Source organism: Papaver somniferum, chromosome 9 (assembly GCF_003573695.1).
Source record: "Papaver somniferum cultivar HN1 chromosome 9, ASM357369v1, whole genome shotgun sequence".
In the NCBI taxonomy this organism is placed as follows: Eukaryota; Viridiplantae; Streptophyta; class Magnoliopsida; order Ranunculales; family Papaveraceae; genus Papaver; species Papaver somniferum.
Window position 1 is genome coordinate 10845588 of NC_039366.1, and position 14332 is coordinate 10859919.

General features: G+C 38.2%; 1 protein-coding gene and 1 long non-coding RNA gene across 2 annotated transcripts; both read right to left on the reverse strand.

Annotated features, from left to right (window-relative positions):
- Positions 1-1844: 1844 nt before the first annotated feature.
- Positions 1845-2344, reverse strand: LOC113308069. The gene is made up of 3 exons (XR_003339486.1): positions 2285-2344; positions 1979-2114; positions 1845-1886 (listed from the first exon to the last, which is right to left on the reverse strand). It is a non-coding gene; the product is annotated as an uncharacterized LOC113308069 (long non-coding RNA).
- A 690-nt stretch (positions 2345-3034) lies between these two features.
- Positions 3035-4087, reverse strand: LOC113311352 (beta-glucosidase BoGH3B-like). Its single transcript, XM_026560192.1, has 4 exons — positions 4055-4087; positions 3595-3752; positions 3260-3503; positions 3035-3145 (listed from the first exon to the last, which is right to left on the reverse strand). The coding sequence occupies exons 1-4, from the start codon at positions 4085-4087 to the stop codon at positions 3035-3037; spliced, it is 546 nt and encodes a 181-aa protein (XP_026415977.1).
- Positions 4088-14332: the final 10245 nt, after the last annotated feature.

The window sequence follows — 14332 nt, forward strand, 5'->3', positions numbered from 1 at the left end:
TCAACTCAGTTACCCAAACTTCCGAATATGGGTTGTCTAACCTTCTATATTGGCCCTTGGAACCACCTAGAGCCATGGCATGGTTTGTTTTGAACTTGTAATATTCGGAGGATAATTGTTTTTTGTAAAGTCCCGAATGTACGATGTCCCAAAAATCAGAATTTGGGAAAAACTGATACTTTTCAAATTTTGAACTTGCAATAATCGGAAGTCAACTCAGTTACCCAAACTTCCGAATATGGGTTGTCTAAACTTCTATATTGGCCCTTGGAACCACCTAGAGCCATGGCATGGTTTTTTTTTGAACTTGTAATATTCGGCGGATAATTGTTTTTTGTAAAGTCCCGAATGTACGATGGCCCAAAAATCAGAATTTGGGAAAAACTGATACTTTTAAAATTTTGAACTTGCAATAATCGGAAGTCAACTCAGTTACTCACTACGGGAAAAATCATCATTGACGACTACAGATTAGAGTTGTAGTACCCCTACGAAAACTCAGTTTTATGCATTGTGGAAGGGGGGTATTGTAGAAAGTCCAAGCTTTTCTACAATGCTTGACTAAGAGTTGTAAAGGGTGATGTGATTCATGGTTCGACAATATTTTGCCAAAGTTGTGATTCTTTTTCGATTTTTTTATGAAAGCCTAACACAACTCTTGCTTGTGTTGTAGGACTATTTTACACAACAAAGGATGTGTATCGTAGAATTATGTAACACAACACTTGTATACGTTGAAGGACTATCTTAGACAACCTAAGATATGTATTGTAGAAATATGTAACAACTCTTATTACTATTATGAATAAGATTTGCATGACACTTGTTAGAGTTGCAGAACTATGTTGGACATCACCTAATTATGTCGTAAAGACATTCTTTCACAAGCACAGGTTTGTGTAGTTGAAATATGGAATACAACTCTTATTAGAAGTTGTGTGCATAAAAAATTTTTGAAAAAAAAAATTATAGCTGAAACCGAATTGCCGAAAGTATTTTTCACATTCACATTAAGCTGCCAGTAACACATTTACATTCATTCAAGTTAACATGCCACTCCAATTGCATTACCTAGATAACTTCAAAATCACCTTGTATGAAAGTGTATTGCGCAACTAGAGAAAATAAAATGATAGATTTTTTTTACATGACCAAAAATATCATATATCATAATTTGCAACTTCTTGATACCATATCCAACTGCGACAAGTTTGGTTGTGATAGAAATAGGAGAGAAGCATAAGTACATTAAGAGGAAGGTAAGATGTTTTGACAGAATCAATTATTTGAGAGAAGATACTTACACATTCCCCATGAGAGGCCTTCCATCTGGACATTCCTCACGGTTTCCTCAAGCATCGCCACATCTGTCTCTTCATCCCATGGATTCACATCCAACAAAATTAAAGACTTTCCGGCTGAAGGAAAAAGTTAAAATGAATGACAGTTATATATGGTTCTTAGCAAAACCCACAAGACCATACACAGAACTAATCTCCTTAGTTTCAAAAGAACAATTTAAAGAGAGCATACTCACATATTTCTTTTTGTCAGAGGCTTTGACAGCCGCTGCACGTTCTTCTGCAGCCTTCTTTTCCTCCTCTGTCTCCTCTCCAAAAAGATCAACATCAGAATCGTCGTCATCATCCTCAGCTGGCTGCAACTCAAAAAAAAATATTGTGTTATAAAGACTGCAATGAACTATCAATAGCATTCACATATCCCAAATCCAAAACACTTTAGATGGATGAGTTCCGAATCACATTTGATAAAACCTTCGCACATTTCCAAAAGAAGTAAAAAACAAAAGAGACTTTTAACTATAAGATGGTGAGATATAGCATGCGTTACTATGAGATTCTAGTCCCTTCTCCGAGTTGAATGTCCTAGTAAACAGTTAAAATAAAATGTCAGATACCATAAGACATAAGGGGCAGTACTAACTGAGAATTTAATTTAAATGCACATTACAACATACTTGCTACAAGTGTTGCAAGCGACTGGAGTAGCAGCAGATTTTGGAGTTTCTTGCTTTGATTTGTCACTCTTACCAGCCTTCTTAGCAGGATAAGGAGTCGCTATATGGACCCCAGTTCCCTTCTTTACATCATCACCTATATTCAAAACGAATATTCAAAATCTTACTACAGAAGTTCAAGTATAAACAATAAAAAACAACATACCACTAAACAATATAAGCAACAACAATCTGCTTCTTTCTCAAACAAATTGATGTCGCCAACTGGAACAGTATTTTGAGGCATCCTAACTCTTAACTGGTTACCTCTGACATCTTCTCGATCTTCCATGCCCATTAAAGTATTTTGAGGCATCCTTGCAATGTTTATACACCTTGACCTTCACTTCCAGGGATCCATGCAGCTACGAGAGCATCAACATATGATAGATAAGGTTCAATCACAAGAGGTCGTCCATAGATAACAACAACAACACACTTGATAGAGCCACAAACGTTCTTCATAGTGCTCAAACCAGGTTCAGGAATTGTTAATTTAAGGTTGTTCCCCATTGTCTCTGCATATGGTTGCTCGCCAATAACAACAATAGCATACGAGAAGCTATCAGACTTGACAAAATCATCTTCAGGGTTTGCTTTGTAAATGATTTCAGTGCTCGGGCCAACTGTAGACGCTATTGCATTGAGGATAGTAGTTCCTGCGCATTTGGTACAAGAGAACGTTAATTTGTGTAAACATAAGAAAGTACATAAATCAAGTTAAGGGTATATAATGAATTCCCTGGTAAAGTAAAAATTAAGCCATCTACCAGCAGTGATCAGCCATAGGGATCTCAAAGAGACCCATCATGAATTTTACCTTCAGAATTCTCTTCACAGCATCGTCAATCCTGCTCATGGGGATTACGTTCTTCCCAACCAGGTAGGTTAGATCATGGATAAAATCAGTGTGGTTCATTGGAATCATGATCTGCAGAAATACCCAAAACATTTAATATGTCAAAGTAACTTATTGTAGTTCTAACATTGAACTTTTAGTTTATGTCAAAATGGCCATCATACCATGTCAATGCCAGCATTAATCCCAGAATGGACGGAGTAAGTATAGTTGGTGCCTGCTGGTGAAGTAATCCTGTCAATACCTTGCCAATCGGAAATGACGAATCCCTAACACATAATTCAAGCAATAGAAACAACAGTCTGTCAGTCATGCCTTCATTTTTCTTGGTCCAAATTAGTTTAGCTAATGCTGGTCTAGTTCAAAGAGGGTTTTCTATCTACCCTGAAATTAAGAGTGTCTTTGAGGAAGTTAGTAACAAGATCACGGTTAGCATGCATCTTTTCGCTGTTCCAGCTTGAGTACGAAACCATGATGGTTGATACACCCTTGATGATTGAATTATAATAACCAGGCATATGAATACTGAGTAGTCCATGCCAGTCAGTCACTGTGTTGTTCTCGTTAATACCCTTTGTTGTGCCACCATCACCAACGAAATGCTTTGCACAAGCAGCAACCTTGTTGCTATTACACACCAAACAAAATAATAAGTCAATCCAAATAAAATTATATGATCTTCTTGCAATGAAATAGTAAAAATGATGTGAAATCTTACTTTCCACCAACATAAGGAACTCCTTTTCGAGAATCCGCGGGAACATCTCCTTGTAAACCAAGAATAATCTCAGTCATTTCCTGAACAATCTTCATCTTCTGGTACTTGGCTTCAAGTATGGCTCTCTCTTTAAAAAACATTGCTTCAATTTCATCATGCTTAGTATGCAAACAAGAAACAAAATTGTCAAAAACCCATTGTAGATAGAATCAATTAAAGACCCACAAGTCACTGAACACGAATAAGAAGGAATAAACACGGTAGTTAATCATCACTGGGAACTCAACAATTTCAAATCCTGATAAGAACCCTAATCTCTAAAAGCATTGAATAACAAAAACCCTAAACAAATAATTCAATTAGACCTCTATATCATTTCCAACATTCAATTAGATTATAAAAAACCCCTAAGTCCCCACAAAAATACACAAATAAATAAACCATGACTCCATAAACTTACCATAAGATCCCATTTTCTTCCACCTGAATTCATCTCAGCATCTCTTCTCCACTGTGCTCGAGCTCAATACTTATTCAAGATTCATCGTCGATAGAAGCAATCAACAGCTATCTCCCATTGATTCAACACATAAGATCTCATTTCTTAACAACTATCTTTAATAGAAGCAATCAACAGCTGAAATCCTTCAGCTGCAAGTCCTAGCACTCTTCTAAGCATTCACCATTCATCCATTAAACCACTACAGAGTCACCACCACCACCTGCAGTATATCAGAACACCACCTCTCTTGAATCAGGCACATCTACATCAACTGCATCTACATCTTCTTAGCTTCATCAATCCGTATCAGTACCACCAACAAACCCGAGAACATCAGAATCAATCAAACCCATATTTTCTAGTCTTTTATTTGCTCAAATCCGTCGAACCCATTAACTCAACATCAGACCAACAAGACCCATCTTATAATTCATCACCAACAGCTCCAGAATCATCTTCCTATCACCACCAGAATTCAATTCCACAGCTAGGGTTGAAAAATTGGTTCAATTTGGTTGAAGAAATAATAGGGTTTTAGTGAAATTTGGTTAAAGAAACTGGTTAAGTAATCTAATTGAAAGAATTTTGAGTTCCATTTTGACTTTTAATTGAAATTTTTGAAGAGATCTTGAGATTTGGTTTCGTTAGTTCAACAATGAGGATGTAGGGTTTCTGCTTCAAGCTGAAACTGATTCCTTTGTATATTACCGGTTAAACAAATCTTGAGGTTTATTTTCTGAGGGACGTGCAAGGTTAGAGAGATTAGAGACTTGAGTTAGGGTTTTTTTCTGAGGGAGGCGCAAGGTTAGAGAGATTAGAGTAAGGGTTTTGTTCTGTGTTGAGGAGGAAAAAGTGATGGAAAATGAGCGAAGGGGAAGTGAGAAGAAAAAAAAATTGATTTATATAAAAGATATTGGACGGTTTAGATTCACTCTAGGATGCTCATACGGATTGCAAAAATTAAGGGACGATGTAGATTCATTTTAGAATGCTCATACGGATTGAGAAGCATGTGTGATTCTTTTTGTGTTAATTCAAACTCGTGTATTCGATTTTATTATCAACTATCGATATGAAAAAAATCCAACAAAAATATCAAAAATTTTAAGATATTATTATCGACCTTCGGTTATAAAAAAAATTCCAAAAAATATATGGGAACGAAACAGAAAAAATAAGAATGTGTGCTTTCTTTGTGCTTTTGTGCTTTCTCTTTGTGCTTCCGGTTTGAATTTCGACTAGTCGCATAGGTCAGCAAGCAATTTTGACTAATCATACAGGTCGTGAACTTCAAATGTGGTATAATGGCGTACAAATTATGAACCGAGAAGCTCCATGAATGTTCAGACTTTAAACTTAACATGATACATCATCTAAATCAATAAATGAAGCTCAGTGTCGATTCGAACTTTAAATGTGGTATACCGTCGTACAAACTATGAACCAAAAAGTTTCGGGAGGGTTTTGAATTCAAACTTAGAAGGATACATCATCGAAATCGATAAATATGAAGCTCAGTGTAGATTCGAACTTCAAATGTGATATAAAGACATACAAACTATGAAGCACGAAGCTCCGGGAGGGTTCCGACTTCAAACATAGCATGATACATCATCGAAATCGATAAATATGAAGCCCAGTATCGATTCGAACTTCAAATGTGGTATAACGGCGTACCAACTATGAACTAAGAAGCTCTGAGAGGGTTCTGTCTTCAAACATAACAGGATGCATCATCGAAATCGATAAATATGGAACTTAGGTGTTGATTCGAACTTCAAATATGGTATAACGGCATACAAACTGTGAACCGGCTAGCTCCATGAGGGTTCACACATCAAACTTAGCATGACACGTCATCGAAATCGATAAATATGAAGCTCAGTGTCGAGTCGAACTTCAGTGTCGCAAACCCGGTTCACAAACAACAGTTCTTGACCTTTAACATGTAAACTCGTTCGCATACTGGGTACGCATACAAGAGTTCCGGACTTGGTCACAGACAAACTCGTCCGCATACTAGGTACGCATACAAGAGTTCCGGACCTGAAGTAGCACTTCACAGTTTGCATACTAGGTATGCATTGAAACTGATAAAGACGAAGCTCATGTGGCGATTCGAACTTCCTGGTTCACGATTTTGGTCCTGGAAACGTTTTCGGATATTTCTACCCAATCTCAATAACCCTAAGTTAGTGATTTAGCCCAATTTTTTTTAATTTTTTTTGCAAAAGTGAGAAATTTTTTTGCAGAACCAGACAACAAAATAGTTTTTTTCAGAAGTGAGAAACTTTTTGCAGAAGTGAGAAAATTTTACAATACCGATTCTAGAACTTAACCACTGTGTTCGCATACTAGGTATGCAAACAAGAGTTTCAGACCTTCTGAGGTAATTTCCCCAAACCTTAAACAGACCCCTCTTCGTCAACTTCGAGGCATGAACCTGGCTCCGAGATCGGAACCTGGCTCCGAGATCGAAACCTGGAGGTAAGTGGACTACTGTAAGTCAGAAGCTTCGTAAGAACGATGAACCCAACCATATGGTTAACCGAAGTTAGCCACATGAACACTTTTAACTTAACCATATTTATCTAACACTTCTAGATCAAATATGATGATCAGTCAATCATAAAAGATAATCAAATGAATCTAATTGTGTTTTAAACTTTGCATTAAGCCACGGTTTTCAAACTTTGCATTCCTTAGATCATAAATGTTTTAGTTCATGAGTATGAGAATCATACAATACCGATTCTAGAACTTAACCACCGTGTTCGCATACTAGGTACGCAAACAAGAGTTTCGTACCTTCTCAGGTAATTCCCCCAAACCTTAAACAGACCCCTTTTCGTCAACTTCGAGGCATGAACCTGTCTCCGAGATCCAAATCTGGCCGTAAGTGGACTACTATAAGTCGGAAACTTCGTAAGAACGATGAATCCAACCATATACATGAAAGATTCATTTGGAATATTTCCCTAAACCTTAAACATACCCCTTTCGTCAACTTCGAGGCATGAACCTGGCTCCGAGATTGAAACCTGGCCGTAAGTGGACTACTATAAGTCAGAAACTTGGTAAGAACGACGAATCCATCTATTTACAGGTAAGATTCCTTCGGAATATTCTATGAAACCTTAAACAAACCCTATTTCTGCATATTGTATGCAAACCAGGCTCCGAGATCGAAACCTGGCCGCGAGTTGACTACTCTAAATCAAAAACTTGGTAAGAACGATGAATCCATCCATTTACAGGTAAGATTCCTTAGGAATATTCTACGAAACCTTAAACAAACCCTATTTCTGCATATTGTATGCAAACCAGGCTCCGAGATCGAAACCTGGCCGCGAGTTGACTACTCTAAGTCAGAAACTTGGTAAAAACAATGAATCCATCCATTTACAGGTAAGATTCCTTCGGAATATTCTACGAAACCTTAAAGAAACCCTATTTCTGCATATTGTATGCAAACCAGGCTCCGAGATCGAAACCTGGCCGCGAGTTGACTACTCTAAGTCAGAAACTTGGTAAGAATGATGAATCCATCCATTTACAGGTAAGATTCCTTCGGAATATTCTATGGAACATTAAACAAACCCTATTTCTGCATATTGTACGCAAAACAGGCTCCGAGATCGAAACCTGGCTGAGAGTTGACTACTCTAAGTCAGAAACTTTGTAAGAACGATGAATCCATCCATTTACAGGTAAGATAATTCCTTCGGAATATTTGGATGAACTGGAGAAAAAATATATCATAACTGAACATCCCAGGTTCGAAGATTATCAGAGTTAGACCCGAGTTTCTCGTTCGGATGAACTGGAGAAGAAATATATCAGAATTGAACATCCCAGGTTCGAAGATTACCAGAGTTAGACCCGAGTTTCTCGTTCGGATGAACTGGAGATGAAATATATCAGAATTGAACATCCCAGGTTCGAAGATTACCAGAGTTAAAATGACCATATTACCCTTACTATAAATAAAGGTAATAAATATTACGGAGACTGTGAAAATTACCAAACTACCCTTATCTGAAATAAGTAAAGTAAATATTACAGATAGTGAAAATGACCATATTACCTTTCATGGAAATTTGTGCAATAAATATTATGGAGATTGTAAAAATGACCAGACTACCCTTATCGGAAATAAGTAAAATAAATACTACTGACTGTGAAAATGACCATATTACCCTTCTTGGAAATTAATGCAATAAATATTATGAAGACTATAAAAATGACCAGACTACTCTTATCGGAAAATGAGTAAATTAAATATTATAAATTGTTAAAATGACCATATTACCCTTACTAGAAATAAAGGTAATAAATATTATGGAGACTGTGAAAATTACCAAACTACCCTTATCTGAAATGAGTAAAATAAATATTACAGATAGTGAAAATGACCATATTACCCTTCATGGAAATTTGTGCAATATTTATTATGGAGATTGTGAAAATGACCAGACAACCCTTCTAACTTATAATTTGATGGTATACTTTTGCCATAATTCCCCAGTTGCATGCTTTGCTTAAAGTGGGTGGTCTTATAGAATGTATGTGATTATTTACAGAGAAGAATGTATATGGTTACAGAGAATGCTTCGCGCTCTTTGCGGCTCAGTCGCCTTTGAGCATTATATTTTGTTTTACAACGCTTATGAAGGGTTGTCATAATAGTATATTAAAGAACCACCAACTTTACAGAACTTGTGATAGTGTAGGTATGGTTAGTGGTGTAGACTTCCATATAGGAGGCTCAGGGTCGAATCCCCCAAACCTAATTTTTTCCCACATTCTATATTTTAACTTCAACAACACTTATAAGTGTTGTTATACGTTTCTATTAAAAAAAAAAGAAAAAACCTAAACTTGTGAACTGTAAGGATGGTTGATGAGCTATACATCCATGCATTAGGTTCATGTTCGAATCTCCCCTCTAACGTATTTTTCATTATCATATTTTTGTGTTCTTCAACAACACTTGTGAGAATTGTGATAGGCTAAGTCACTACACTTATGAAACAAAGTTGGTATACCTAAATGTCGTCACAACAGTTTTGCTAAAGGAGTTGTCGTTTGTTTTCTTAGCGCAACCCCTTGTTCCTAAGGGTTGGTAGTGATGATATATGACAACTCTTTCTTTGAAACCAGTTGTAAAACATAGGACTTTCTACGATGTATAGCGAAGTGTTGTAAATCTCAAGTTGTAGATGTATATTTTTCCCATAGTGCCAAACTTTCGAATATGGGTTGTCTAACCTTCTATATTGGCCCTTGGAACCACCTAGAGCCATGACATGGTTTGTTTTGAACTTGTAATATTCAGAGGATAATTGTTTTTTGTAAAGTCTCGAATGTACGATGGCCCAAAAATCAGAATTTGGGAAAAACTTATACTTTTCAAATTTTGAACTTGCAATAATCGGAAGTCAACTCAGTTACCCAAACTTCCGAATATGGGTTGTCTAACCTTCTATATTGGCCCTTGGAACCACCTAGAGCCATGGCATGGTTTGTTTTGAACCTGTAATATTCGGAGGATAATTGTTTTTTGTAAAGTCCCGAATGTACAATGGCCCAAAAATCAGAATTTGGGAAAAACTTATACTTTTCAAATTTTGAACTTGCAATAATCGGAAGTCAACTCAGTTACCCAAACTTCCGAATATGGGTTGTCTAACCTTCTATATTGGCCCTTGGAACCAACTAGAGCCATGGCATGGTTTCCTTTGAACTTGTAATATTCGGCGGATAATTGGTTTTTGTAAAGTCCAGAATGTACGATGGACCAAAAATCAGAATTTGGGAAAAACTGATATGTTTCAAATTTTGAACTTGCAATAATCGGAAGTCAACTCAGTTACCCAAACTTCCGAATACGGGTTGTCTAACCTTCTATATTGGCCCTTGGAACCACCTAGAGGCATGTCATGGTTTGTTTTGAACTTGTAATATTCGGAGGATAATTGTTTTTTGTAAAGTACCGAATGTACGATGTCCCAAAAATCAGAATTTGGGAAAAACGGATACTTTTCAAATTTTGAACTTGAAATGATCGAAAGTCAACTCAGTTACCCAAACTTCTGAATATGGGTTGTCTAACCTTCTATATTGGCCCTTGGAACCACCTAGAGCCATGGCATGGTTTGTTTTGAACTTGTAATATTCAGAGGATAATTGTTTTTTGTAAAGTCCCGAATGTACGATGGCCCAAAAATCAGAATTTGGGAAAAACTGATACTTTTCAAATTTTGAACTTGAAATGATCAGAAGTCAACTCAGTTACCCAAACTTCCGAATATGGGTTGTCTAACCTTCTATATTGGCCCTTGGAACCACCTAGAGCCATGGCATGGTTTGTTTTGAACTTGTAATATTCGGAGGATAATTGTTTTTTGTAAAGTCCCGAATGTACGATGTCCCAAAATCAGAATTTGGGAAAAACTGATACTTTTCAAATTTTGAACTTGAAATGGTCGGAAGTCAACTCAGTTACCCAAACTTCCGAATATGGGTTGTCTAACCTTCTATATTGGCCCTTGGAACCACCTAGAGCCATGGCATGGTTTGTTTTGAACCTGTAATATTCGGAGGATAATTGTTTTTTGTAAAACGAAACGCTTGGTTTCCATTTTGGTTGCAGGTGTAACCAACCCGCAATTAAGTCCCGAATGTACGATGGCCCAAAAATCAGAATTTGGGAAAAACTGATACTTTTCAAATTTTGAACTTGCAATAATCGGAAGTCAACTCAGTTACCCAAACTTCCGAATATGGGTTGTCTAACCTTCTATATTGGCCCTTGGAACCACCTAGAGCCATGGCATGGTTTGTTTTGAACTTGTAATATTCGGAGGATAATTTTTTTTTGTAAAGTCCCGAATGTACAATGGCCCAAAAATCAGAATTTGGGAAAAACTTATACTTTTCAAATTTTGAACTTGCAATAATCGGAAGTTGATGAGTGCCAAATATTGTATATATTTATCCCTTTTTGTTGGCATTTTAACTCATCTTTTGGGCATTAATTCTACATTTTATCCCATATTCTGTATTTTCATTGTTTTCAAGAATAAATATTTTTATTAATTAATTTTGCATTTTTAGGTAATAAATAAAGTTCGGATGAGTCGCGAAGCGAAAAGAGCAGAAAAGTAGTGAAAAGCCGGGAGAAATTACGCAAGGAAGCCGCAAAGAATGGTGCGCACAACCTCATTTTCTACACACAAAAGCGCCTCCGTTCTCATCCATCAGATCGGTTCTCAGGAGCATCCGACGGTCGCTCCTTCATAGATCATCAAAATCTGAAGTCTCTGCCAAGCACCACAGCGATGAAATTCCAAGCCTTCAGATTAGATGGTAGTTGAATCCAACGGTCGCTTCCTTGCTGTGCATCGAAGATTGATATCTCCGCCTTACACTACAGTACCTAACTCCATCAAGTACCGTTCGTTTCGTTGTATCCATTCATCCGACGGTCGCTCCTCGCTTGCCTCCGCATCACCGTCCGATCTACCTACCATCTTCGCATCTCGCAGCTCAGAGTCACAGAACATCAAGACTCGATACGCCCGCCTAACACCCTAGCAACCGAATCATTTAACCTCAACCAAACATCTCCTCCTTCCTCTCCATCGACCTCACCCCCTCTGCAGAGACACCATGTCCTGCCACCACCAGAACACCACCTCTGCCACTGCCGCTTCACCACCACACTTCCACCATCATCCCCCCTATCCTCCACCATCATTACCCCCTTTGTTCTAGCCTCCTATTATATAGTTTTCTCCCCTAATTTCTCTCTAAAAACCTAGGGAAGAAATCAATAAAATAGGACGAGTTGGAAAGACGTAATTGAAGCATGGGAATGGAGCAGGAGACTGAGGAGAAGAATGGGTCGAAAGAAGACTCGTCAAATCACATGTTAGGTGAGTTCAATTTCAATTCCTAATTTCTCTGTAATTTGGGGGTTTTTTCTAGAAACCCTAATTCATGTTGGAACCGTACCAGGAGAGAATTAGAGTAGGGGAATGGGCTCAAATTAGACCCATGACATTAGATAAGCAGTAAACCTAATTGTACTGTTATATTGTGGCATTTTGGGAAAATGGGTGATAACCCTAATTTGATGTATTGGGTATAAAAGGGAATTGTGGGTGTTTTTGTAAGACATGTTTGGATTAGCCTGCATCCAGAACTTTCAAGTTCTGTTAATTTTTAATTTACAAGCTCAATTTCAGTTCATGTCCTGTTAATGTTAATTGTTATGTTATGTTGTCTCCTGTTTGTGTTCTGTGTGTGATTGTATTATCCATGTTATGTTTGTGTTAACTAGTTTGTGTGTTTTGTTTCTACACATGATCCTGTAAGTCCCCTGTTGAACTCACATGTTCTTATTCTGAGTTTTGATGCTTGACAACCATGAGGACTCTTAACTGCAACATGTTCTAATTCCCCACTAGGGTGAGAGAACAACTGAACCATGATGGTTAGCTATTAGGATGGTTTTTGCTGAGCTTAAAATAGCTTAGGCTAGTTAGACTCCTAAGTGCCCAACTGATTTGTGATTAGTGGTGCTGTAAGAAGACCACTAATGCTAGGGGTCAGTGGTGGCTCTAAGGAATTAATTAGCTACATTAGTTAGTAAACCACTGCCTAGTTAGTCTGTGATTGGTTGTGCCTTAAACAGACAGCCAATACTAGGGGTTAGCTAAGGCTGTAAGGTTGGTTAACTAGATATTTGACAAGAACTTAACCTAGGTGAACTGGCTAGGTAAAGGAAACTCTCATCCATCTCCCTGCACTTCCCATCCACAATTTCTTTTCTATGTTTGTTCTGTTAGCTTCACCACAACCCTGCCCTTGGCCTTAAGCCTTGGTTCATTCTTGTTTTGTTTTGCTTTTGTTTTGTTTTTGCTGTTTAGTTCTTCCATTGCTTTTGCCTTGTTGTTTCTTCCCTGCCCTGCAACTCTGTTGCTTCTCTGGTTTGCTTCCAATTTGGCCTAGAGCCACTGTTTACCACTCCTTGTGCTGCTGTTGCTGTTGCACTTGCCCTGCAGCACTTCTCCTTTTGCTGTTGCTGTTGGCCTTGCTGTGCAGCTCTTGCTCCTGCTGCTGCTACTACCTGCTGTGCAGCTGCCCTACTGCTGCTACTGGTGCCTGCTGCTTCTTTGCCTCTGCCAAGCCTGCTGCCAAGCTGCTGCCACTTCTTCTCCTGCAGCTGCTGTGCAGACTTGCTGCTCCTGCAGCCAAGCAAAGGCCAATCCAACTGAGCCCAATTCACTTCAGTGAAGCCTAAGGCCCAGTCCTCAGTAACCAAGCCCAGTTTCTAAAACCAAAAGCCCAGAGCACAACTTGGGCTCATCAGAAGACCAAAACCAAAGCCCAAGTTCATTATTAAGGCCCAATCCAATTCAGGCTTAATCAAAAGCCTAAGTTTAAGGCCTAAGCCCATTTGCATTTCAAAGACTAACTGAGCCCAAGCTCAGTTCATTTTATTGTGAACAAACCCATTAGTACTCAAGCCCAATTTAAGCCAAAAGGCTTCTAAGCCCAAAGCAAATCTAGGAACCCAATTAGCTAAATCACTTCCAAAACACACCCGATCTCTGTGGATCGACCCGTACTTGCACGAGCTACAACCGACGACCGTGCACTTGCGGTATTACTGTAGGCCCCCGTTTTTATCGCTTCAATTATACACATCTCCGGGCCTGCCAAGTTTTTGGCGCCGCTGCCGGGGATTGGTGCTGTGTTTTATCTGTGTTTTTCGTAGCTATTTTGTATTTCATTGCATAGCATTTGCATCTGCATCTGCTTCATTTCATTTGCTGTTGGACCTGCCGTTCTGAACCTGTTTTTCCTCTGCTGGGACGCCACCAAGGAAAAGAACCAAAACCCAACTGGGTTTTTGCAACAATATCAGAGCAGCTGGGCTGTGCTAAAAAGGTAAGCCTAAACCCATTCCATTAAGAGAACCCAACCTGTGGGCTTCCAAATTTCTTTAATTGTGGGCTTGTAATAATTAACCCAATTTTTTGGGCTTTTTATTTTTCTATTTTGGGTTTGTAATTAATTATTTTTGGGCTTGTTGTTTAATTTGTGGGCTTGTATTTATTTTGTGTGGGCTTGTTTAAATTCTTTCATTGGACTTGTATTTTGGACTCTGGGTTTAAACCCAGCTGAGCTTGTAACCGATTGTGGGCTTGTTTCCACTCAAGAGTG

Bases quoted from the DNA above. Each gene is read 5' to 3' on its own strand.
- LOC113311352 (XM_026560192.1), bottom strand. From the start codon at position 4,087: ATGAATTCAGGTGGAAGAAAATGGGATCTTATG. The intron at 3,753-4,054 runs GTAAGTTTATGG...TTGCATACTAAG, and splicing joins GAAGAAAATGGGATCTTATG to CATGATGAAATTGAAGCAAT. The intron at 3,146-3,259 runs GTAGATAGAAAA...ATTATGTGTTAG, and splicing joins AAGACACTCTTAATTTCAGG to GGATTCGTCATTTCCGATTG.